The 23,198-nt window shown below is 59.0% G+C and overlaps 1 protein-coding gene across 17 annotated transcripts in view; it reads right to left on the reverse strand.

Annotated features, from left to right (window-relative positions):
* Nucleotides 1-23,198, reverse strand: part of ANK1 (ankyrin 1) — a 79,705-nt gene that overhangs the window by 19,242 nt on the left and 37,265 nt on the right. For 8 of the 17 annotated variants that reach the window (XM_030538554.1, XM_030538556.1, XM_030538555.1 and 5 more), the window contains exons 9-34: nt 22,880-22,978; nt 22,066-22,281; nt 21,167-21,287; nt 20,170-20,268; nt 17,269-17,367; nt 16,473-16,670; nt 16,149-16,243; nt 15,974-16,072; nt 14,627-14,824; nt 13,900-13,998; nt 13,372-13,470; nt 12,550-12,648; nt 12,231-12,323; nt 11,810-11,882; nt 11,282-11,305; nt 10,206-10,299; nt 9,352-9,430; nt 8,356-8,453; nt 8,047-8,271; nt 6,171-6,325; nt 5,242-5,922; nt 3,504-3,600; nt 1,378-1,606; nt 972-1,097; nt 763-882; nt 249-333 (exon numbers count right to left, since the gene is read on the reverse strand). In XM_030538554.1, coding sequence (XP_030394414.1) covers nt 249-333; nt 763-882; nt 972-1,097; nt 1,378-1,606; nt 3,504-3,600; nt 5,242-5,922; nt 6,171-6,325; nt 8,047-8,271; nt 8,356-8,453; nt 9,352-9,430; nt 10,206-10,299; nt 11,282-11,305; nt 11,810-11,882; nt 12,231-12,323; nt 12,550-12,648; nt 13,372-13,470; nt 13,900-13,998; nt 14,627-14,824; nt 15,974-16,072; nt 16,149-16,243; nt 16,473-16,670; nt 17,269-17,367; nt 20,170-20,268; nt 21,167-21,287; nt 22,066-22,281; nt 22,880-22,978 — 3,700 coding nt within the window. Of the gene's footprint in view, nt 1-248; nt 334-762; nt 883-971; nt 1,098-1,377; nt 1,607-3,503; nt 3,601-5,241; nt 5,923-6,170; nt 6,326-8,046; nt 8,272-8,355; nt 8,454-9,351; nt 9,431-10,205; nt 10,300-11,281; nt 11,306-11,809; nt 11,883-12,230; nt 12,324-12,549; nt 12,649-13,371; nt 13,471-13,899; nt 13,999-14,626; nt 14,825-15,973; nt 16,073-16,148; nt 16,248-16,472; nt 16,671-17,268; nt 17,368-20,169; nt 20,269-21,166; nt 21,288-22,065; nt 22,282-22,879; nt 22,979-23,198 lie in introns of all 17 variants that reach the window. The other 9 variants (XM_030538558.1, XM_030538559.1, XM_030538562.1 and 6 more) reach the window with 7 other exon arrangements.

Genomic DNA, 23,198 nt, shown 5'->3' on the forward strand with positions numbered 1-23,198 from the left:
ACCCTGAAAGCCCAGAGGGACTCGGTGGAGGGGTCCTGACTGTGCCTGCAAGCTCTGCTGTACCCTGTGTTCCTGTTGTCCAATAAACCTTCTGTTTTACTGGCTGGCTGAGAGTCACTGTGGGTCCCAGGAAGAGGGGTGCAGGGCCGGACTCCCCCACACTCCGTGACAGTGGGGCAGGCTCGGGGGTGAATAGGTGGGATGGGCCGGTGCCCAGCTGGGCGTGGTAGCCAGGGTGGGCTGCATACCCAGAGTGCTCTCACTGAGGATGCTGTATCTCTCTCGCAGAGCCAACGGTGTCAGAGTCCTCCTTCGTTCCTTGCTGCCAGTCCCCTGGAGGAGAAGTCACCATGGGTCACCAACCCCACAGGGAATGGAGCCATCCAGCCCCTCAGCCTGGGAGCACCCTGGCGGTGACTGGCAGGCCCCAGGGAGCCCAGCCCACCCCAGGGGTTTGGACTGTATCCCCAGTAACTCCCCAGCGGGGCCATGGCACAAGGGCAGGGGCAGGAGCTCAGCACGCCTGGGAGAACATTGGAGCCAGCCCCGGCCGTCACTGTCAGGGACACATTAAAGCATGCCGTGGTGCCGCAGCAGATCTGGCCGGGCGTGTCTCCAGCTGGCATGAAACGCAGTGTGTGGCATGCAGCTCCCCTAGGGCTGAGGGTGGGGGAGCCCCGGTGCCTTCCTCCAGCACCTCCCTGCATGGCTGGAGGAAGGCGTCAGGAATGCTGCCAGGCCCCTTGCCCAGCGCTCACTGACCTTGGTGCATGGCGGCATGGTGATGTTCAGGTGGCACAGGCCATGCTGTAAGTCCTCATACTTCATGGCCTTGCGCAGAAAGGAGAGAGATCCACCTGCCTCCCGGCTGCTGTCCCGCACCTAGACACCACAACACAAGTGGGCATGGAGCAGAGACGGGCCCACAGCCCAGCCCGGCCCAGCCGCTCAAACCCTCGGGCGGCTGTTACCTTGACGGGGATGGCCAGACAGTTCTCCTGGAAGGACTGGAAGTGGAAGCTGCGCTGCTGCGTGGCCTTCTTAACAGGCACCAGGTTCCCCGAGAGCTCAACATGCAGAGGCATACCCTCCAGCACCTGGGGAGAGCGGGGAGGGGTCAGGCTCAGAGCTCCCTTCTCCCCTGCCCCACAGGGCCCCAGCATGGTGTGGGGGGCTCAGGCAAAGCTGGGTGCAGAGACTCCTCCTCGACGTCCCTTAGCCAAGGAGCAGGCAGGTCCCAGCTCCCCCAAGCCCCCAGCTCCGCAGCTGAATGAGCAGGCGGGGGCCATACAGACCAGGCCTTGCTGTGGAGTGAGCAGGGCAGGGCTGGGACACCCCGAGGGCCGCCCACACACCAGGCGGGAGGAGGGGAGCTACCTCGATGTCCCTGCTGCGGGCCACTTCACGGAAGTTCTCGTGCTGCTCCAGGGTCTTGTCCATCTTGTCGTCGGTCATGCAGTAGCAGCGCAGTCGCCCCTCCCGTGCATTGTTCATCTTGGCAAACACCACAAACTTGGCCATGTAGGGCACGGCCTTCAGCTCCTCGTACAGCACGGTGGCAAAATGGACGGCCTCGGCTGTGCGCGGGCAATCCGCCAGCCAGAACCTGCAGGGCACGAGCCCCAAGCTGGTCGTTACGGTCCAGCCAGGGGCCCCTAGAGCCTGACATGCCCAGGCCAGGCCTCCCCCAGCACTGAACACCAGAGGCCCTGGCTGGCTTCCCATAAACCACATCCCAAGAACAAAGATGTCAGCTATTCCGGGCCATCCCGGGGCACCAGACCAGCATTGCAGTGCACGGCACGCTAGGCACGCCAGGCACTGGACGGTCACGAGAGAGCAACAAAGGAAGAGAACAGAAAGATGAGCGAACCCCATAAAATAAAATGAACTCCAAGGCAACCCTCCAGCACGACTGCGCGGGCTCTCTGCTCACTCGCAGTCCAGAGCAGACTCACCCTGGGGAACTGCTCGGGCCCTGCCTTTGGCCGGTGCGCCCCCTGCTGGACGTCGCTGCGTTCACGAAGACCGGACAGGCCTACGTTTGCACATATGTGATAATACAAGCATGCGAGGCTTGCAGTCGCCTAGGCACGTGGGAGCTTTTGTTCAGATGCCACCAGGGCTTGGTGGTTCAGGGACTTGAGGTGCCAGAGGTCCTGGGTTCACAGCCTGGGGGAACCCTGGGAAATGCTGGCACTTTTCCCTTCGGGCAGCAAGAGCTGGGACTCAGGAGTGCTGGGTTCAGGTCCCAGCTCTGGGACTGTGGCCGAGTCACTGAATCACCTGGGCCTCAGCCTTGCTCTGTGACCCGCTGTGACGTTATTGATATAATCTGGGACCATATAGAACATGGTTGCAACCAAGGTCCTGTAGTGGCATCAAATCTTATGTAAAGGGGGTCGTATAACCTGTCTAAGACCAGGTTATGGGTTGCTGGTTATGATTATGCTGTCTGTATGCATGTGTCATTTTTTAGTTGAAGTTATGAATATTGGCTCTATCCTGTCTGTATTTCAAACTTGTGCTGTGCTTCTGGGTAACAACCCAGACAAGTGGGTGTTAGCTCTGCCTAGCCTGCTTGATGGCCCATTAAGGACCATCAGCTATACAACTGACCCATTGAGAGGAGGCAGATAGGCCTTGTAACTCAGCAAAGTGTGCAGGGACTTGTCCATGTGACTCCAGACTCCATTTTGCTGTAATTTTCCACAGTAAGAACAAAGAGGTTGTTACAGCTGGAAAAGGCTATAAAAGGCTGATGCCTCATCTCCATCTGGTCTTCAATCCCGCTTCTTACTTCTGGAGGGACTTTGCTACAAACTGAAGCTCTACACAAAGGACTGAACGACCCGTCCCAGCGGGGGATGTACTCCAGAGACTTGATTTGAACTTGCAGTTTACTCCGTCATTGCTACAAGCCTGAACTAAGAACTTTGCCATTACTGTATGTAATTGATTCCATTTAATCAATTCTAGCTCTCATCTATATCTTTTTCCTTTTATGAATAAACCTTTAGATTTTTGATTCTAAAGGATTGACAACAGCGTGATTTGTGGGTAAGATCTAATTTGTATATTGACCTGGGTCTGGGGCTTGATTCTTTGGGATCAAGAGAACCTTTTTCTTTTATTGGGGTGTTGGTTTTCATAACCATTCATCCCCAGGACGAGTGGGACTGGTGGTGATATTGGGAGACTGGAGTGTCTAAGGGTATTGCTTTGTGTGACTTGTGGTTAGCCAGTGGAGTGAAACCAAAGTCCTCTTTGGCTGGCTGGTTTGGTTTGCCTTAGAGATGGAAAAACCCCAGCCTTGGGCTGTAACTGCCCTGTTTTAAGCGATTTGTACTGAACTGGCACTTTCAGTTGGGTCCCGCCAGAACCGCATCGTTACACCCGGCCCCTGGATGGCCCGCTCTCTCTGGTCAAGCTCCACACACCCCAGAGCACCAGCTGAGTCACCAGCCCCAGGCCACACGAGGCACCGCGCACCCGTCACTCACCTGGCAGACACGTTGGTGGTGAAGTTGGCACACTCGTTGGCATAGACCAGCTTTGTGGTTCCTGTGATATCCTCCCACTGCGCTTGGCCTGTGCCTCCTGTAACAACACAACAGGGCCTGACACACCGTCCCAGCCAGCAGAATCTGCCCCTGGCCCCTTTACAGCTTGTGATCTGCCCCTGTCCACCCCCGAGATCCACCCGCTGACCCCCTTGATGCTTGCAATCTGCCCCTGGCTACTTCATCCCCTGGGATCTGACCCTCTGCTCCCTCACCACTCAGGATCCACCCCCTTGTCCCCCGGGATCCTCCACAGGCCCCCTCCATCCCCCAGACTCCGCCCCCTGGCTCCCTCATCAACCAGAATATGACCCCCTAGTGCCCTGTGATCTGCCCCCTACTCTACTGCGATCTGCCCCCAAGCACCCTTACTGCCCAGGATGCACCCCTTGTCTGCCTGCCCCCAGCTCCTTTAGCTCCATCCCACCCCCTCAGCACCTTCCCCTTACCACCCCCACCAAGCCACTGCCAGAGCCGCCTGTCTGCACAGAGACCCCACAGCCCTGGAGACACCGGCTTCCACCCCCCAACCCCCACCCAGCAGGGGAAGACTGAATGTTCTTAACGTTTTCTCTGAATACTGTGTTGGTGCCTCAGTGTCCCCATGGCAGTTCTTAAGTATCTGGCAGAGCAAAGGGCCAGTGCACCTAAATGCCTGACACTCTAGTCTCCTGGCAACTGATGGCCTGGGCCCCTCCCCTGCAAAGGTGCCAACTGAAGGTGTTGGAGACAAAGAGATCAGGTGACTTCCTGGCCCGGGAAAGGAACTGAGCAGAGAAGGAGGGGCTGGGGGGGGGATTGTTAGTCTGGAGCTGGCTGGGGACGAGGAGTGAAGTACAGACATGGGGTCTGGCTCACTGACCCCTAGAATGGACCCGGCCGAGGGGTCTGGTTCACTGTATCTACAAGCTCTGTTTTAGACCCTGTTCATGTCATCGAATAAACCTCTGTTTTACTGGCTGGCTGAGAGTCACGTCTGACTGCGAAGTGGGGGTGCAGGACCCGGTGGCTTTCCCAGGACCCCGCTGGGGCGGACTCGCTGTGGGAAGTGCATGGAGGGGCGGAGGATGCTGAATGCTCCAAGGAGAGACCCAGGAGGTGAAGCTGTGTGAGCTTCTTGCCCTGAACAAGTCTGCTCCAAGGGAGAGGAGGCTCCCCAAAGTCCTGCCTGGCTTGTGGGGAGCAGTTCCAGAGCATCACCCGGGGACTCCGTGACAAAGAGTAAATCTCATTTGCAGCAAAGCAGGGGAGAGCACGGGGAGGGGGAGGGACCCTGTGGAGCAGGGAGTCAGGAAGGGAGAAGGACCGCAGGGAGCCGTGCAGGGGGGAAGGGGGAAGGACCCCAGGGAGCCGTGCAGGGGGGAAGGACCCAGCGCAGCAGGGAACAGTGCAGGAGGGAAGGACCCCACGCAGCAGGGAGCTGTGCAGGGGGAAAGGGGGAAGGACCCCAGGGAGCAGGGAGCCGTGCAGGGGGGAAGGACCCAGCGCAGCAGGGAACAGTGCAGGAGGGAAGGACCCCACGCAGCAGGGAGCTGTGCAGGGGGAAAGGGGGAAGGACCCCAGGGAACTGTGCAGAGGGGAAAGGGAGGAGAAGGAGCCTGGGTGTGGGTGTGGGAGCAGTGCCAGGGGAAGGAGCTCCAGCATGACAGCTGCAGGAGGGCGAGGCAGGTGCTCTCACCGATAACACTGCAGAGCAGGCGCAGGCTGGTGGTGTCGCCCTCCCCACTGTCCCGGGGATTGTCCTTCCAGGAGGGTGGGAGTGGAATGCGGAGCCCGATGGGCCGGTGGAACTTCCTGCGGCGCGGCTCCACGGTGACGATGGGACTGAAGGTCGCCTGGTTCCCCAGCAGCTTCGTCACCAGCTCATCTGGCACGGGCTGAGCCTGTGGGACAGAACAGGCAAGGCCATGAGGGTCAGCTCCCCCAACCCCAGCTCGGAACCAGTCGCCGGCTGGCACTCCTTGTCCTGGGAGACGATGGAGTAACTGCTGCCCAGCACGGCTGGTCTGGAACCAGCCCGCTGCCTTGGAAAAGCCCGCCTCTTCTTTGCCTGCCCATTCACCACAGGGGCAGGGACACCCGGTACCTGCACAGCCGGCCCAGGCCCCGTCCCTCTGTCCGTTCCCAGGGATAGGGACACCCGGTACCTGCAGAGCCAGTTTGACTCCCTTGGTGACGGCTGTCTCTGGGAAGGTGGCCTGCACCATGGGAACCAGTGTACTCTTCAAACACCCCCCATCAGGGCCAATCAGGTCGCGGTCCTGGCAGATACGGGACATAACCACGAAGTACAGGGGGAAATCGGTGCTGATGATGCGGCAGATCCTCTTCTTCTCCAGCTCCTCCAGGCTCTCCAGCTCTGCAACGGGAGCCCCACTGTGAGATAGCCGGGCCCAGCCATGCACTGGCCCCACCTCCACTTTGCCCAGCCCCATGTCACCCAGCTCCATGCCAGCCTTGTCAACACTCTGCCCAACCAAGCCTCAGCTCTGCCTGCATGTGCCAGCCCTGCCCAGGCACACTCTGCCTACTGCCCTGGCTGTCCCCTGCAGCCAGGCAGGGCCGCCTTGCCCCATGGGGAGCCTGCCTCCGGCCTAGCGCACTCACCTTCGTCCATGCCGTTGAGCACCTGGTCCAGGTAGCTCTCGTTGTAGCGGCTGTGGTGCTCCTTCCAGATGGAGCCGTTCTCGCTGCGCAGCACCACTAGCTCCCGATCCTGCCGCCCATACGACGCAAAGTGTGGGATCTCCACAATCACAGGGCTGCAGGAGAGCATGGTGCTGAGAGGGGCCTGGGGCTGAGGTGTGCCACTGCCACAGCACCGAGCGCCACTCAGCAGGGCCTAGCCAGGAAGGAATCAAGCTGTCCAGATGGGGGAGGGCAGGGGAGCCTAGTGGGGAAAGCCCAGAAGAGGGAGCCAGGACATCTGTGATTTGGGACTCATCCTATGGACTTGGGCAAGTCTCTTCACACTGATCCTCGGCCTTCCCCCGCCCCAAAGGTGCAAATGCCCCCTAGGGGTCACGGGACTCGCTGCTTGCAAAGGATTCCACAGATCCTACTGGCCCATTATAATGGGTCCTGCCTGCCTGCAGCACTTGATGTCAGTGTGCTGGGCTCCCAGGGCCATGCCTACGGGGTATGATGCTGCCAGGCCATGTGCCAGCTCATGCCAAGGGCCCACGTCTCTGCTGCACACTGACAAATACGTGGCTGGCACCTGTCCGGCTCACCTGTGTGTTAGTATTGTTAAAATGGGCATTAGGCCTCTCAGCATGTGTTTAGACTTTAAGAATGCTGGTGAGTGGCTTCCTGCATAGATCTCATAGCATCTGTATCCCAGACAGTACAGTAATATTTGAGCATTTGTTCTGTAAGCATCTCTGCCATCGCCAAGCACCAGGAGAGAGACATTAACTAGTGTAACGTGCTGCTCTCCAACAAGAGCTGTTATGTCCTGGCCAACAAGGAAGCCTCATTGATATCAGATGGACTAAAGTGGGACACTAAAGAGGACAAAAGAGTTTGTAGCTCTGTTCTCCCCCCCATGAACATGAGTCACAGAAGTGGATTCCTCCCAGCAGCTGACTTCTCAACTCAGAGCAAGGGGGGCGGGGAAGGGAATGAAAACCTCTCACAAGAAGGAACTGGATCTCTCTGCTGCTTGAACTCTGGAGACAAGGTTTCCAGGGATCCCCAGCTGCTCAGCCTGGGTAGCCCTAAAGGATGTACGGAGCTTGCTTATTATAGAAGCTTCTAATACTTTCTGAAACTTCAGACTGGAACCCTGTGTGTACCTATGTGTATCTGCTTTAACCTTGTAAATACCTCTCGTTTCCTTTCCCTGGTAACAAATCTGTACATCAGTTACTACAGGACTGGCTACAAGCACTGGCTTTGGTGTGAGCTCCGAGGTGCAACTGATCTGGGGTAAGAGGCTGGTCCTTGGGACTGGGAGTGACCTGCACTGCTGTGATTAGTGCTGTAAGGGACCATCTGCCACAAAGGCAGGCCCCTTGGGTGACAAGAGCCCTAGGGACCGGGCTGTGACTCATGTTAAGGCTCTTACAGTGCCCAAGGAGTTAACCTTGATAACTGGCTGATTCTAAGGGCAGAACTCACCACCAATGGGGGCTTGCACCCAGGTGCCGTGAGGTCACGTGCTCATGTCACTGCAGGGCAGCTCAACACGGGGCACAGATCATGTGTAAAATCCCTAGGCCTGACCCTCAACTGGTGCAAACAGCCGCAGCGCCACTGGTTCTGGCAGTGCCACTGGCCACAGGGTGGTTCGGCACCCTTGGCCTGGGCAGTGGCTGTGGCTCCAGTGGGGCTGTGCCAGTTGACCCCAGCGGACGGCCAGGCCCCTCTCTGCCACTGCTTGCAACACAGTGAAGCAGAGGCCTGGCTGTCATCTCCCCAGCTCCCTCCAGGGGGCTGAGATGGGGGCTCTGGCTGGAACTGACACCTCCCCACCGCTCACCTCAGGAACTGGGCGCCAGTGGGCCCCAGCGTGATGATCCTACTGGCCAGACCCTCCTCCTCAGCCAGGGGCGGTGGAGTTGTCAGTTTCTGCGGCTTGACCAGGCGGCAGGTGATGCGGGTGGGCGCGGCGCAGGTTCGGGGGGGGATGATCACTCGCAGCCCGTTGTGTCGACTGCCCCTCATGGAGCCACCACGGGCGTCCACCATGAAGCTCACCAGGAAACTGCAAGGACAGACAAACCCAGGTCTCCCACCGAGACTCACCAACTGCCAGGCATGTGGGTGCGCATGGGAGCCGGGCACTCACCCTGTGTGCACGGGGCTGGCCACAGGGCTGATGTTGTCTGAGGTCTCTGTTGCGGGGCTGCTGGGGATTAGGGAGTCTTCGTCAAACTCCTTGGACAGCTGAGCAAACAGGAAACAGCTCGTTAGACACAGCTCGCTTGCCCTTCCCATCTTGCTATGGTAGGGCTCCTGGCGAAACCCTGGCTCCCGTACGGCTGGCCAACACCACTACCACGCCAGCTGAGACCTTGTTCAGGACAGGGCCAGGCCCACTGAAGGCCGAGGGGAGCAAATGTTGCTTCTCATTATGGTCCATTACAAAACCTCAGCCAAGGGGCTGGTACTGGGACCTGGTAAGGGTCAGAGCCAGCTTGGGAAGGGCCTGAATATTGGAAACCTGAGGAACCAAGAGGCAGTGGCCTTGGACTCCTGCAGGCCCTGTGGCTGGGAACCTCAGCACCTTCATCTCTGCCAGCAGCTCTGCCTCTCGCCACCAGCCAGAGAGGGCCTGGCCTCAGCTCCATCCTCCTCTGAGGCCCCTGGAATTCAGCACGCACCCAGAGATACAGCCACAGCACCCCTGTCTGCCAGGGGCCCCTTAAAGCTGCCCCAGCTGGCCTCCCAGCCTGGGCCCGGCCTGCCCACAGGGCATTGCTGGGGATGCAGCTCGGGATGGCACCCACTCTGCATGGGTGGGAATAGGGACACGAGAGAGAGGGGGCCTGCCAGGCCTGGCTGGCTGGGGAAAGCCCCTACCCAGAGCACAGCTTTGAGCCAGACCCCACAAGAGCTGGATGGCCAGCACCACATGAGGGCAGAGGTGTGGTGGCTGCAAGCCCCCTCTCTCCAGGGCAGGTGAAGGAGGCAGCTCCTCTGCAGCTCCTGCTCCCCACGTCCCCAGCCGTTCTCTCACTAGACAAGGCGTTTGGAATGGACCAGGCCTGACCTTGGCTGTGCCGGGAATTACCCTGCAGTGCAGCCAGCTGGACTCCCTGGCCCTGGGTGGGGCAGAACCCACCTGCTCAGAATCCTCCCGTCTGACCACCATGGTCTCAGGTGTGACGCAGGGGATCCACGGGATGGCTGGAGACTCCACCCTGGGCAGGTGACAAGAGATACGGTCACAAGCAGCCTCATGTGCTACGATTTCCCTGTGGGCCCCAGGCCCTGGAGCAGCCGCCGGGCGTGGGGTGTCCCTGAAAGAAGGCTCTGTACAGCCCCCAGGCCTATGAGCACCGACTCTTGCAAAGGACCAGGCCATGAGTGACCTGCACTCCTCGGTGCTGGCATCACCCCACCTTGTCTCTGGGGAGCAGGCCCTGTGCTGAGCACTGGTTGGGCAGAGGGCGTCTCCATGCTCCCAGCACCCCCCACGTGAGCCACTGGCTTGGGGGGAACGGTTGTCTCCATTACCCTGGGGACAGCAGCAGGGAGGTAAAGCTCAGGCTAGAAAGGGCCTTGCAAGCTGAATCCCTCCACTTGCCCCACCATGCCACCTCTGCCCCACAGCTCCTGTCCCAAAGCCCCACACCACCTCTGCCCCACAGCACCACACCTGCCTCACCATGTTACAGCCACCCCACAGCACCCACCTGCCCTGCCATGCCTGCTCAGCCCTAGAGCACCCTCCCAGCAACACACCACCTCTGCCCCGCAGCACCTGCCCCACAGCCCCATGCTTGCCCCACCACACCACCTCTGCCCCACAGCACCACATCTGCCTCACCATGTCACGGCCACCCATCGCACCCTCCTGCCCTGCCATGCCATCTCTGCCCTAGAGCACCCTCCCAGCAACACGCCACCTCTGCCCCACAGCACCTGCCCCACTGTGCCATCACTGCCCCCACACCGCTGTGCAGTGCTTCTTACACTTGATCCAGCTTGGGGACAAACTCTATCTCCTTCTCCTCAACCTGCTCCCTGGAATCCTGCTTCTCAGGCCTGTGGTCAGCCAGCTCCTCTCCTGGAACCAAGACACGGCTCAGCCCACGGGGGCAGAACAGCAGAGGGCCAGACGTCAGGGCCTCTCCCCACCCCTGGCCTGGGCTGGTGCAGAGCTAAGCTGGTTTTGCCCAGCTCCACATGGGCTGGCGTCTCCATCCCCAAACCAGGGCTTGTTCCTTGGCTCCTGGTGTCAGCCAGCAAAGCCCCCCATGTCGCTGCACCACTTTTGGCCAGCCTGGCTCCAGGGGACGCTGTCTGCTAGTTGGGCTGCCTTGTCGCTGGGTGTGAGGCCCATGCTGCGGGTTAGCATGACATGAGCTGTGGTTGATGTCAGATCTGCCCAGGGAGCTGCCGACCCTTCTCCCAGCAGATCCTTACCCTTCCTGCTGATGGGTGCTCTCCTGTCTGGCCTGAGCCCGAGTGCTCTGCCGAGGGTGTGGTGCATGGGATGGGAGAAACCCATGCTCCCCGCTCACCAGCCCAATTTACACTTGGGCAGGGGGCTCAACCCACTCTGATGGGATTCCCCCAGGAACAAAACCCAGCGTGCTGGTGTCAGAAAGGCCAGTCCCCTGGTGCAGAAGGGGCCCAGACACGGCAGCCCAGGGACATCTCGGCACCCAGGCACCCAGATGAAATCAGGAGCCTGGCAGTGGGCAGTCCCTGCTGGGCAAACCTGGGCGGCCATCTCCCACACATCCCAGACTCAGGTGCTTCTCTCTTCCTCCAGCGAGCGCCCCTTGCCTGGGGCTTTGCTTGCCCCTGGCTGGCCTGGGAGCCCCTGGGAGTGGGGGTCGGGCAGGAGGGGGCAATGCCCATTCATGCAATCAGCACAAGGAAGGCAGCATGGGCACAGACACAGATAGACAGGGAGCGATGGTGTTAGGGCCGAGGCTGGCTCCAGGGCCGATGGGAAGCCCCACAGAGTGGGATGGTCAGTGAGCGTGTGTGGGTGAAATGGGGCGGTGAAGTGGGGCCACAGTGACACACACAGTCCATACCCATGGCAGTGACCTGAGCAGAGCCTGCAAAGCAAGAAGAGTCAGAGTTGAAGAGCAGGTGGGAGAGGCGTGTGAGCCACATGTGACACTCACTGCCCTGCGGATACCAGGCACGGCCCCTGCCATGCTTGTGGGGCAGCTCACCAGGGCTCACCACAGCGGGAACGTGCTACACATGGGACCCCTGACGGTGGGCCTGACAGGGAGCAGCGGTGTGTGCTGCCAGCACCCACCCTCCCTGGGCATCCTCAGCCGTGGGCAGCTCTGCACCCATGGCGAGAGCCCCTGGGCCTGGGCAGGGAGACCTGACCATCAGAGCTCCCCCCTTCACCTCCAGGGAGACTCTACCCATCAGAACTCCCCACTGTACCCCTCAGGGAGACCCCTCCCATCAGAGCTCCCCTTACTTCCACTGCCAAGACTCTGCCTGGCACTTCTCCTATCTGTCCTCCAGAGACACTGTGCCTGGCAGAGCCCCCAGCCTGGGGGGCTCCCTGGCCAGCTGGAGCTTTGCTCTCCTGCCCTCACCTTCGTCCTCAGACACATCCAGGATCTCATCCACTGTCTCAGGGAAACTCATGCGGTGCTTGTCACTGACCAACTGTGAGAGAGAGAGAGTCAGTCCTGGGCTGGTCCCAGAGCCTTAGCCGGGCACACCCAGCCCACTCAGTGCAGCCCGCTGGGCCAGCCTGGAGCGAATGGAGCTGGGCCTTTAGCTCGCCCCAGAGGCTCACAAGTCCGGGGTTCAAACCTCTCCACTGATGACCCAACCCAGGGCGGAAGCTGATACCACAACTCGGCAGCAGGAGCCTCGCCAGCCTGGGCTGCTGTGGGCAGCACTGGCTGAGCCAACCCCCCATGGGATCCTATCCCCAAGGCCAGACCCAGGGATCATCCCAGAGCGTGTGCAGGGAGTGCCCAGCGCTGTGAGGGAGGGGCAGGTACTCACCGGGATGCTGGTTTCTTCTGTAACTAATTTTAGCACGTCTGTGACAGAGATGTAGCCGAGGCGCTTAGCAATGGCCAGAGGCGTGGTGCCATTCTGCACATGGAGAGAGGGGGCAGGATTAGCCGGGTGTGGGGGCAGGATCCCAGAGAGTGGGAGTGCGAGGGGCAGTGGAGGGGGCAAGCGAGAGGATGCGTGTAAGAGAGAGCACGTGTGAGCAAGGGGAGGCATGAGCCACAGGGCCAGGTTAGTGTGAGTGGAACATCTCAGAGAGCAGCCTTGTGGCTGGTGTCACCTGGTGCTGGGGATCGGGAGTACTCACCGTGTTGACCTCGTTGGGGGAGGCCCCGTGCTTCAGCAGCAGCGTGACAATATCCGTGTGACCCTGCTGCGCGGCCTGATGCAGAGGGGTGTACCCTAGCTGCAAAGGGAGGCAGAGAGCTGTGACAAAGCAACAGGTTGCAATGGTTTTATGATCCCTGAGTGTTCCTCAGATTCCCCTCTAAGCTACCCTGTTACCCGGCGGGGGGCGGGGGGACTGTTTGCTCTTAGGGCAGGACAAGAGACACAGGCGGGAATGTCACCTCCTGGCCTGAAGCTTGAATGGGTCATTCGAAAGGACCGGCTGAGGCTAACCCCAGATCAATGAAGCATCTCAAAAGACAACGGCAAATGCAACCCCCAGGACATGACACCCAGCAGCCAACGACCCAGAGGGAGAGGAACTTCTCTACCTCTCCAGGTGCCCAGGATCAGAGAGGCACAGGGGGCTGGGCCCCTTCTCCCAGACACGCTGGATGGTCCCAGGCTGCTCTACCTTCTCCCATGCTGCCCCTCCCAGCCAGAAACACGTGGGCTGCTCAAAGCAGCTGGGCTGTGGGGAGGTGCCTGGCAGAGCCTGCTGCTGGGACTGGGTGCCCAGGAAGGCTCAGTCAGCCATACTCTGTGCTAGGCCCAGCCACCACCTGACCCCTGCAAGCAGCAGCTACCAGGCCAAGGCATGAGATGGAGCCAAATGCAGGTGCCCTGCCCCCTCCTGCAGCCTATGGGGGCATCCTCCAGAGTAGAGAGGTGGCGGGCATGACTGCCCACTGCAGGCAGGCGTGGCAGGTGGGCAGAAAGAAGGTTAGGGGGCTTTCTGTACCTTGGTCTTTGCATTGACATCTGCCTGGTGCTGCAGCAAAAATTTCACCAGCTTGATGTTTCCATAATGGCTGGCCACGTGCAGCGGGGTGTAGCCCATCTGAAAGGCAGACCAGGGACCCGGTCTCACACAATCATCGCACGCCAACCAGCCCCCACACCCCGACTCAGGATGCACTATCCACATGGGGCTGGGGGTCCCACAGGGCAGCAGGCACATCAGATTGGAGCCACTCCTGGCACCAACCTTCTGCCCTGGTAGCGCCATGCCAAGAGCTCAGTCATTGCAGAGTGCCCAAGCACCCCGCCCCCTTACTGTGCCAGGAGCCCTCTCCTATCAGCGTAGCCTTTGGGGTGGGAGGGGAGCAGTGGGGCAGGGGCTCTGAGAGGTAAGCCGAGGAGACAGTGTCAGAAGGAGAAATACCTTCTGCTGTTGGCTTTCAGGAACAGGGAACTAGGAGTTAGAGAGCAGGGCTGGGGGGCTAAGCCCCTGCATGTCTGCTCTGAGAGCCTGTGCCTGCCTCCTTACCCGGGTTGCTGCATCCACCGTGACGCCATGCCTGATCAGAACATCCGCGACTGGCACATGTCCCTCTTGGGCTACCAGGTGCAGAGGAGTCAGGCCACTCTGAAACAAAAGCCAGATCACATATTATGGCAGGGCTACCTGCCCCCATGGTGGTCAGGGCCGTGGCACCCCCCCCTCTACGAAGGGCAGGGCCGTGGCACCCCCTCTCCATGGGAGCGCTGCCGTGTGACGCAACGCAGAGTCGGTTGTCAACACGTCAGACACACGACCGTGGGCACTGCCATCCAGCGCGGCACAACACTGGAGGCAAGTGTCCGGTGAGCCCAGCTCCAGCGTAACCCAGAGAAGCTGGCACAGCGGCTCTGGGGAACGTCAGTTTGAATTTGGCATCCAAATACGCAGTTCAAACACAGCGCCCCCAGCAACGTCTTTAAAGATTCCCTGGGGCAGGAGTGAGGCAGGTCCCCCTGGGCACAACCATTGCCCCTGCCTCAGGGGGCTCCCCAACGTACCCAGATGGCAGGACTTACCCAGGGCCAGCAGGGCAGCTCAGGGATTAGGACGTGGGGGCCCTGCACTCCAGCCACTAGCCCTTGCTGCCTCCTTGGCTCCTTCCCACCCTGGAGGGCTCCCAGTGTGCCAGGAAAGGTTGGCGAAGCAGTTGTTCCCAGCCTGCCACGCAAAAGCCCATGTCCCTGGCTCCACAAGGGGCAGCGTCTCTGCTCACCTTGTTGCCCAGGTTCCCATTGGCCTGTTTGGAGATGAGCAGCCCCGCCATGTCTGCGTGCCCCTCCTGGGCAGCGAGGTGCAGAGGCATCACGCCTTGCATGGACTCAGCATTAGCAGAGGCCCCATACTGCAGCAGGCTTCTGGCCACCTCCAGCTGGTTCTGCTTGGCCGCAATGTGCAGGGGGGTGTAGCCGTTCTGCAGGGAGAGAAGAGTAACTCACCCAGCAGATGCTGGGGAGCAAACGGCCCTGCTAGGTCCCAGCCAGTCCACCCGTGGGCTGGGCTCGTGGCAGGACTGCTTCCCACAGCACGTATCCAGGGCCCCGAGGCTTCCCTCTCTGCTGGAGCCAACGTCTCCCAGCCAGGCAGCCGAAGTTCAAAGCAGGGCATGGATCTGAGAGACCACCTGTTCCAACACTGACCGGGGCAAGCCAGGGACTCCCTAGGAACTGGCAGTTATTGCTCCTGCTTGCTTCTGGCTCAACCTTTGACCAGTGTCCCAGTGACAGGGTGCCGACTGGGCCTCCCCCACTCGCTGTCCTGTGCTCTGCCATGTGTGAGCGCGGAGCGGGAGCCTGTTCAGTGCAGCACCCCTCTCTCTCTGGGGTGTCAGCGGGGCCGTCAGGCCAGGAGGGTATTGGTGTGCAGGCCAGGCAGTGGGAGAGGCAGGCACAGGAGGCTGCGTGCACATTCGGATAATACTGCTTCTGAAATGACCCTGTCTCCGAGGTGGCTGGACGGATGTATGGGACCCCTTCCAGCCCTGGCTAGTAGTTCATAGCAGGGGCGAGCCTGGCCCACTGGCTGCCAGCATGGAGGTTCCCAACATTGGCGGTTCCCCTGGAATGTGCACAGGCCACATGCAATTTCCCAAACTCCCAGACAGCAGCACGTCTAACAGCGCTCGCCATGGAGGCCACATTTCTTGCTGACGGCCTGCACAGGGCTCTTGTCTGCGGGTGATCCTCCCACGCAGCCGGCTCCCAGCCCCCAGCCTAGGAGCCCAGAGCCAGTTAAGAGCTCCAGCCATTGGAGGGAGTGGCAGAGCAGGGAGCCGGGCAGGCTGCAGGGGAAGGAGGGGCAGAGGGCTGGGCAGGCTGTGGATGAAAGGGGAAGGAGGGGAGGGTGCCACAGGGCTGGCAGAGGGACAGGGCATGTTCAGGATTACTTTGCTCAGTACGCTTTGCTCCCAAGTGGCTCCGTGCCCAGTCATGGTGGAAGGGCCAGGGGCAGCCGGAGGAGGCCAATCCTGCACACAACAGGGCTTGACCAAGTGGGTTCTTCTCCCAATCACACACAGCCCAAGGCCCCAAGGTCGCTGGTCCCAGCCCCGCCAGTGCCTTACCCAGGCCGAGCAGTGCGGGGAGCTCCCCTTGGGCAGCAGCAGCCTCACGATCTCCAGGTTATTGTGGTGGACAGCCACGTGCAGCGGGGTCAGGCCGTTCTAGGGGGAAGCACAGACAGGTCAGTCGCAGCCCAGGCCCTCGGCTCCCTGGCTCCCATGGCTGGGTGGCACTCACCTTCCCTGCTGCATTGGGGTGGGCATCATGCTCTAGCAGCACTCTGGCCACGTCCACCTTCCCGTATTTGGCTGCAACATGGAGAGGGGTAAATCCTTTCTGAGGAGAAACACAGAGCGTCAGGGCCATGCACAGCAGGGTTGGGACCTGAGGTGCAGGGTGGAGACTAGCCGGGACGTGAGGGAGCCCTCCTCTCTCTCCTCTCGGGAAGGCACTGAGGAGACACATGGCCCAGACTTCCCCAGCAGCAGCCTGACCCAGTCCCACCTCAGCACCGCCCGGAAACCCCTGCCTGGACTGTGAGCACAGGCTGCACCAACCTACCTTGGTCATGCAGGCCTGCGAGGCCTCCTTGTCCAGCAGTGCCAGGGAGGTGTCCACATGCCCCTCCCGGGCAGTGATGTGCAGGGGGGTGTGCCCGGCTGTGGTGGCCAGGTTGGGGTTGGCGTTGTTCTCCAGCAGAAGCTTCACCATGCTCGTGTGGCCAATGCGTGCGGCGCAGTGCAATGGGGTCTGGTCGTCCTGGCAGAGGAGCAGACAGCAATTAGGGAGGGACCCACTGCCCTCTCCCAGACCAGCCAGGGGCATGGAGGGGAGCCCACCCTCCCACGCTTGGCAGGGGCTGGCCCAACTCAGATCAGACAGGCCACAGGTCTGATCTCCTCTTCCCAGCAGAGCTCTGTGCCTTGGCAGCAGGCGGGGTGATGCTCGGGGCAGCTCTTGCTCACCCGGTGGGCGTCTCCATCAGGCCAGCAACAGCTGCTTTGGGGACAGATGTGCCCTGTCGGAGTCCGGAGCCCTCCCCGCGAGTGACAGCCCTCAGGGCTCAGACCTGCCACTGGGGCATTGCATGGCACTCTGGAGAGAGACCAGCACTCATTGCCCCCAATACCCAGACTGGCCTCAGGGAAAGGGGGAGACCCATAGAGTCTGCCTATATTTGCCTATATTTGCAGCTCCCCATAGCGAAAGGCAGCTCCTGGTCCAGGAAAGTCCAGAACCACAAGGGGAACCCATAAACCATTTCCCGCCATTGCACAACCCCAGCCTAGCTCAGACCCAGGCAGGTGGAAGGAGAGAGGTGACCCAGATGGCTGGAGACCCTCCCCACCAGACGTACCTTGGCTTTGGCATTTACTTTGGCTTTGTTCTGCAGCAGGTACTTGGCCACGTCCGTGTGCCCAGCTCTGGCCGCCATGTGCAGGGGTGTCTCCACCTTCTGCATCCAGGGACAAGGAAGAGGAGAATTGTCACCGAGTGTGGGGGACACAAGGACCTACACCCCCGGCTTCCTACGATTCACCATGACTCTCAGCCAGCCAGTAAAGCAGAAGGTTTATTTAGACGACAGAAACACAGTCCAAGACAGGTCTTGCAGGCACAGACAACAGAATCCTCCCCAATTAGGTCCATCTTGGGGTCCCAGGGGCACCACAGCCCCATTGGGGAATCAGAGCCCTGTCTGGGCTTCCCTCCATTCCCCAGACACCTCCTGCAAACTCCCGCCCTCCCCTCAGGGACTCCTCTCCCAGCCTTTGTTCAGCTTCCCAGGCAGGTGTCACCTGGCCTCTAACCCCTTCCTGGGTTCTCACGTTACAGGTCCCATGGGAATCAAGAGTGAGGGGAAAAACAACTGAGGAGAGTTGGCAGTTTTTCAAAGGGACGCTATTAAGGGCCCAAAAGCAAGCTATTCCAATGGTTAGGAAAGATAGAAAATGTGGCAAAAGACCACCTTGGCTTAACCATGAGATCTTGCGTGACCTACAAAATAAAAAGGCGTCATATAAAAAATGGAAACTAGGTCAGATTACAAAGGATGAATATAGGCAAATAACACAGGAATGCAGAGGCAAGATTAGAAAGGCAAAGGCACAAAATGAACTCAAACTAGCTATGGGAATAAAGGGAAACAAGAAGACTTTTTATCAATACATTAGAAGCAAGAGGAAGACCAAGGACAGGGTAGGCCCACTGCTCAGTAACGGGAGACTTGGAAATGGCAGAGATGCTTAATGACTTCTTTGTTTCGGTCTTCACTGAGAAGTCTGAAGGAATGTCTAATATAGTGAATGCTTACGGGAAGAGGGTAGATTTAGAAGATAAAATAAAAAAAGAGCAAGTAAAAAATCACTTAGAAAAGTTAGATCCCTGCAAGTCACCAGGGCCTAATGAAATGCATCCTAGAATACTCAAGGAGTTAATAGAAGAGGTATCTGAGCCTCTAGCTATTATCTTTGGGAAATCATGGGAGACGGGGGAGATTCCAGAAGACTAGAAGGGGGCAAATATAGTGCCCATCTATAAAAAGGGAAATAAAAACAACCCAGGAAACTACAGACCAGTTAGTTTAATTTCTGTGCCAGGGAAGATAATGGAGCAGGTAATTAAAGAAATCATCTGCAAACACTTGGAAGGCGGTAAGGTGATAGGGAATAGCCAGCATGGATTTGTAAAGAACAAATCGTGTCAAACTAAACTGATAGCGTTCTTTGATAGGATAACGAGCCTTGTGGATAAGGGAGAAGTGGTAGATGTGATATACCTAGACTTTAGTAAGGCATTTGATACAGTCTCGCATGATATTCTTATAGATAAACTAGGAAAGTACAATTTAGATGGGGCTACTATAAGGTGGGTGCATAACTGGCTGGATAACCGTACTCAGAGAGTAGTTGTTAATGGCTCCCAATCCTGCTGGAAAGGTATAACAAGTGGGGTTCCGCAGGGGTCTGTTTTGGGACCGGTTCTGTTCAATATCTTCATCAATGATTTAGATGTTGGCATAGAAAGTATGCTTATTAAGTTTGCGGACGATACCAAACTGAGAGGGATTGCAACTGCTTTGGAGGACAGGGTCAAAATTCAAAATGATCTGGACAAATTGGAGAAATGGTCTGAGGTAAACAGGATGAAGTTCAATAAAGATAAATGCAAAGTGCTCCACTTAGGAAGGAACAATCAGTTTCACACATACAGAACGGGAAGAGACTGTCTAGGAAGGAGTATGGCAGAAAGAGATCTAGGGGTCATAGTAGACCACAAGCTAAATATGAGTCAACAGTGTGATACTGTTGCAAAAAAAGCAAATGTGATTCTGGGATGCATTAACAGGTGTGTTGTAAACAAGACATGAGAAGTCATTCTTCCGCTTTACTCTGCGCTGGTTAGGCCTCAGCTGGAGTATTGTGTCCAGTTCTGGGCACCGCATTTCAAGAAAGATGTGGAGAAATTGGAGAGGGTCCAGAGAAGAGCAACAAGAATGATTAAAGGTCTTGAGAACATGACCTATGAAGGAAGGCTGAAGGAATTGGGTTTGTTTAGTTTGGAAAAGAGAAGACTGAGAGGGGACATGATAGCAGTTTTCAGGTATCTAAAAGGGTGTCATCAGGAGGAGGGAGAAAACTTGTTCACCTTAGCCTCCAATGATAGAACAAGAAGCAATGGGCTTAAACTGCAGCAAGGGAGATTTAGGTTGGACATTACGAAAAAGTTCCTAACTGTCAGGGTAGTTAAACACTGGAATAGATTGCCTAGGGAAGTTGTGGAATCTCCATCTCTGGAGATATTTAAGAGTAGGTTAGATAAATGTCTGTCAGGGATGGTCTAGACAGTATTTGGTCCTGCCATGAGGGCAGGGGACTGGACTCGATGACCTCTCGAGGTCCCTTCCAGTCCTGGAGTCTATGAGTCTATGCTCAGGTATCTTTCCTCAAAGCCAGTCTCCCATCCCCCAATGCAGATCGTCCTCCCAGGCCAACCCTCCCCACTCAGCATTCAAAGACCACATTAAGAACAGTCCCAGTTCATCACAAGAGTGAATCTGGGGCTCCGTGCTCCTGGGGAGCTGCCCCAGTGCAGCCTGTCAGTCACTGCATGCAGGCTTCACCCCGCGGAGAGCCTCAGGCCGGACACATGCGAGGGAAGGCCCAGGGAGACCCTTTGGGAGCCTCTGCAGCTTGGAAGCCCAAATGGGGATGGCAGGACCCCACACGACACACCCTCTTGCCCTGATGGGACTCACCACATTGGAGACGTTGGGGGATGCGCCGCGCTGGAGCAAGATCTTGACGATGGACAGGTGCCCCATGAAGGCGGCCACGTGCAGAGGGGTCAGGCCAGACTGTCAGAGAGAGAGGTGCGGTGCTCACATATGGGGGATGAGAGAGACAGGGAGGGAGTCAGCACAGTCGGTGTGGTGCCTGCACATGGGGGATGAGAGTCCTCCTCCACCCCCCACTTCCAGGGGCTGACACTGGCACCGACAGACCAGGGTCCTGCTGCCAGGCAGGCTCTGCTTCCCAAGCACTGACATCAGTACCAGCTGAGACAGGCTAGCCCCAGGGAAGGGCTTAGGGGAGGAGTCCCCCTCTCCCCCACTTATCTCCCATGTGTATCTGCTGGGCCTAGGGTGGGATCTGGGGCCTGGGAAGAGTCGGGGCAGATGGTATCTGAGCTCCTGCACACAGCTCTGCTCCAGGCTGCCAGCAGCCCCTGCAGGGAGCGTGGGGAAGCCCTGCTGACACAAGCAGCAGCCTCGGCCTTGCCCATTCCAGGGTCATCAACCTGGTTCAGTAATGGGGAGTTTCCTATGTGCCTCAGGCCCAGAAGCCCTGGGGTGTCTCATGCTGGTGCCCACATCACAGGCCATGGGTGAGGGAGAACGGTGTCCTGGCTCCCAGATCTGGAAGGTGCCGCCGCCCAGCCCATCCAGGCCAGCTCCCAGGGCCCCCTGGCCAGGCTGGCAGAGGGGAGCTCCCTGCTCCCTCCCACCATGGGCAGTGAGCCTGGGGCACTGCTCCAAGGTGCTGCTCAGCCATGGCCTTTCTCCTCACCACATCAGAGACGGCAGCACCACCAGAGCAAGGCACCTGGCAGGACTGGGGCCACCACACCATGGACTGCAGCCTCCCCCGGGCTGGCCCATCCTGCCGCATGCAGGCTTGCCAGCAGCAACACCCTGAACACTGGAAAGGCAGCCCAGGCAAGTGCGTCTCCACAGCCGGGGCAGGGCGGTGTACCTCTGTGACAGCATCGATGGAGGCACCGGTCTTCAGCAGCAGCTCCATCACCCGGAGATGGTTCTTCTTGCAGGCAATGTGCAGGGGCGTAAAGCCGTTCTACAGACAGACAGGGAGGCGGCTGGTATGACGAAGTGGGAATGTTCTTAATGTTTTCTCTGAATACTATGTGGGTGCCTCAGTTTCCCCTATGCAGTTCTTAGGTATCTAGGCGGGGGGATCAGGGTGTGTGATTGCTGCATAACCCAAGAAGGCCCCTGTGATACTGTCTGCATAGAGAATGGCCGGCACTCTGACTCCTGATAACTAATGGCCTGGGTCCCTCCCCTGCAAGATGCCAACTAAAGGTGTTGGAGAACAAAGAGATCAGGTGCCTCTTGGCCTGGGAAAGAGACAAAGCCCAGAGGATAAGGGGCTGGAGAGTGAGTCAGTTTGGGGCTGGCTGGGGATATGGAGTGAGCGCAGACGTGGGGGTCTGGCTCACTGCCCCTCAAAATGGACCCGGATGAGGGGTCCTGTTCTCTGTACCTACAAGCTCTGTTTTAGCCCATGTTCCTGTCATCTAAAAAACCTGTTTTACTGGCTGGCTGAGAGTCGCATCTGACTGTGAAGAGGGAGGGCCAGACACTCTGGCTTCCCCAGGACCCCACCTGGGCGACTCGCTGTGGGAAGCACACGGAGGGGCAGAGGATGCTGAATGCTCCAAGGTCAGACCCAGGAAGGTGGAAGCCGTGTGAGCTGCTTGCCCTGAAGACAGTCTGCTCACAGAGAGGAGACTTCACCAGAGTCCTGCCTGGCTTCGTAGGGAGCAGTTCCAGAGCATCGCCCGGGGACTCCGTGACAGCTGGTCAGACCCTCGGGGCTCCCACTGGGTCCCCTGTCCAGCCCACGCTGCTCACCAGTGCTCGGGCATTGGGCTTGGCCCCCTTGTCCAGCAGCATCTTGGCCACACGATGGTGCCCGCAGTGCGCGGCCACGTGCAGCGGCGTGAGGTGGTCCAGCGTGATGTCGTCGATCTCAGCGTTGTACTGCAGCAGCAGCCGCACGCAGTCCAGGTGGTCTCCCTGAGCCGCCATGTGAATGGGCGACAGGCCGTTCTGAGGGCAGGGAACAGCCTGGGTATTAAGGCAGAGTCAGGCAGGACACAGGGGCTTCCCCTGGGCCAGTGGGGCAGAAATCTGGCCCCTGCTGGAGATCCAGGGCAGGGAGGGGGGCTGGGAGCCCCACACAGGCATTGAGATCCCTGCAAAAGGGCAGAGGATGCACGGGGCTAGGCTGGGGCCAGGGAACAAGCAGCAGCACTGTTGCCTGGCTGGCTGCGGTATGGGGACTGCACCTTTCTCAGAAGCTTGAGCCCACTGCAGGGGACGTTCGTGGCCTGGCCCCGGGAGGCAGCAGGCAGGGCGCCGAGTGAGGGACACTGCTTGGTGTGGGCCAGGGACTCCCACACTGCCTTGTGCATCAAATCAGAGCTGCTCTTCCCCCCCACGGAGCACCAGAAGCCCATTCCAGGCTGCTGGGGCAGGCCCATGCACACACTATGGCTCAGGGAGCCTCTGACGCGTGGGGCCTTCCCAGGTCTCTGCCCACTAGTGCCCAGCTAGCATGGGCCGCTCAGGGCCCTCACTTCCCCAGCGCCCAGGGAGCAGGCCCAGGCTCTTAGGCAGAGCCAAGGTGAGGCAACACTGAGCCTCACAGGCCAGGGCCAGGCACCTTGGTTTTTGCTTGGATAGGAGCCCCGTGGTCCAGCAGGATCTCCATGATTCGCATGTGTCCATTCCTGGCTGCACAGTGCAGGGGAGTCAGCTCGTCCTAGAGAACAGAGAGGGAGATCAGGACCTTGGGGTGGGGGTGGGGGGGGTGGCGAGAGACTCTGTGGACCTCAGGGATGTGAAATCAAGCGCACAGGGTGCGGGAGGCTTGTGCCAGCCTGATGCTTCCTGCCCGCTCCGGGAGCCAGCCACACATCTCTGTCATGCTGCCCCCGCCCCAGGGCCCAGTGACACACCCACTCACCAGCCCGTCTGGACGT

This window comes from Gopherus evgoodei, chromosome 19 (genome assembly GCF_007399415.2).
Source record: "Gopherus evgoodei ecotype Sinaloan lineage chromosome 19, rGopEvg1_v1.p, whole genome shotgun sequence".
NCBI classification, from domain to species: Eukaryota; Metazoa; Chordata; order Testudines; family Testudinidae; genus Gopherus; species Gopherus evgoodei.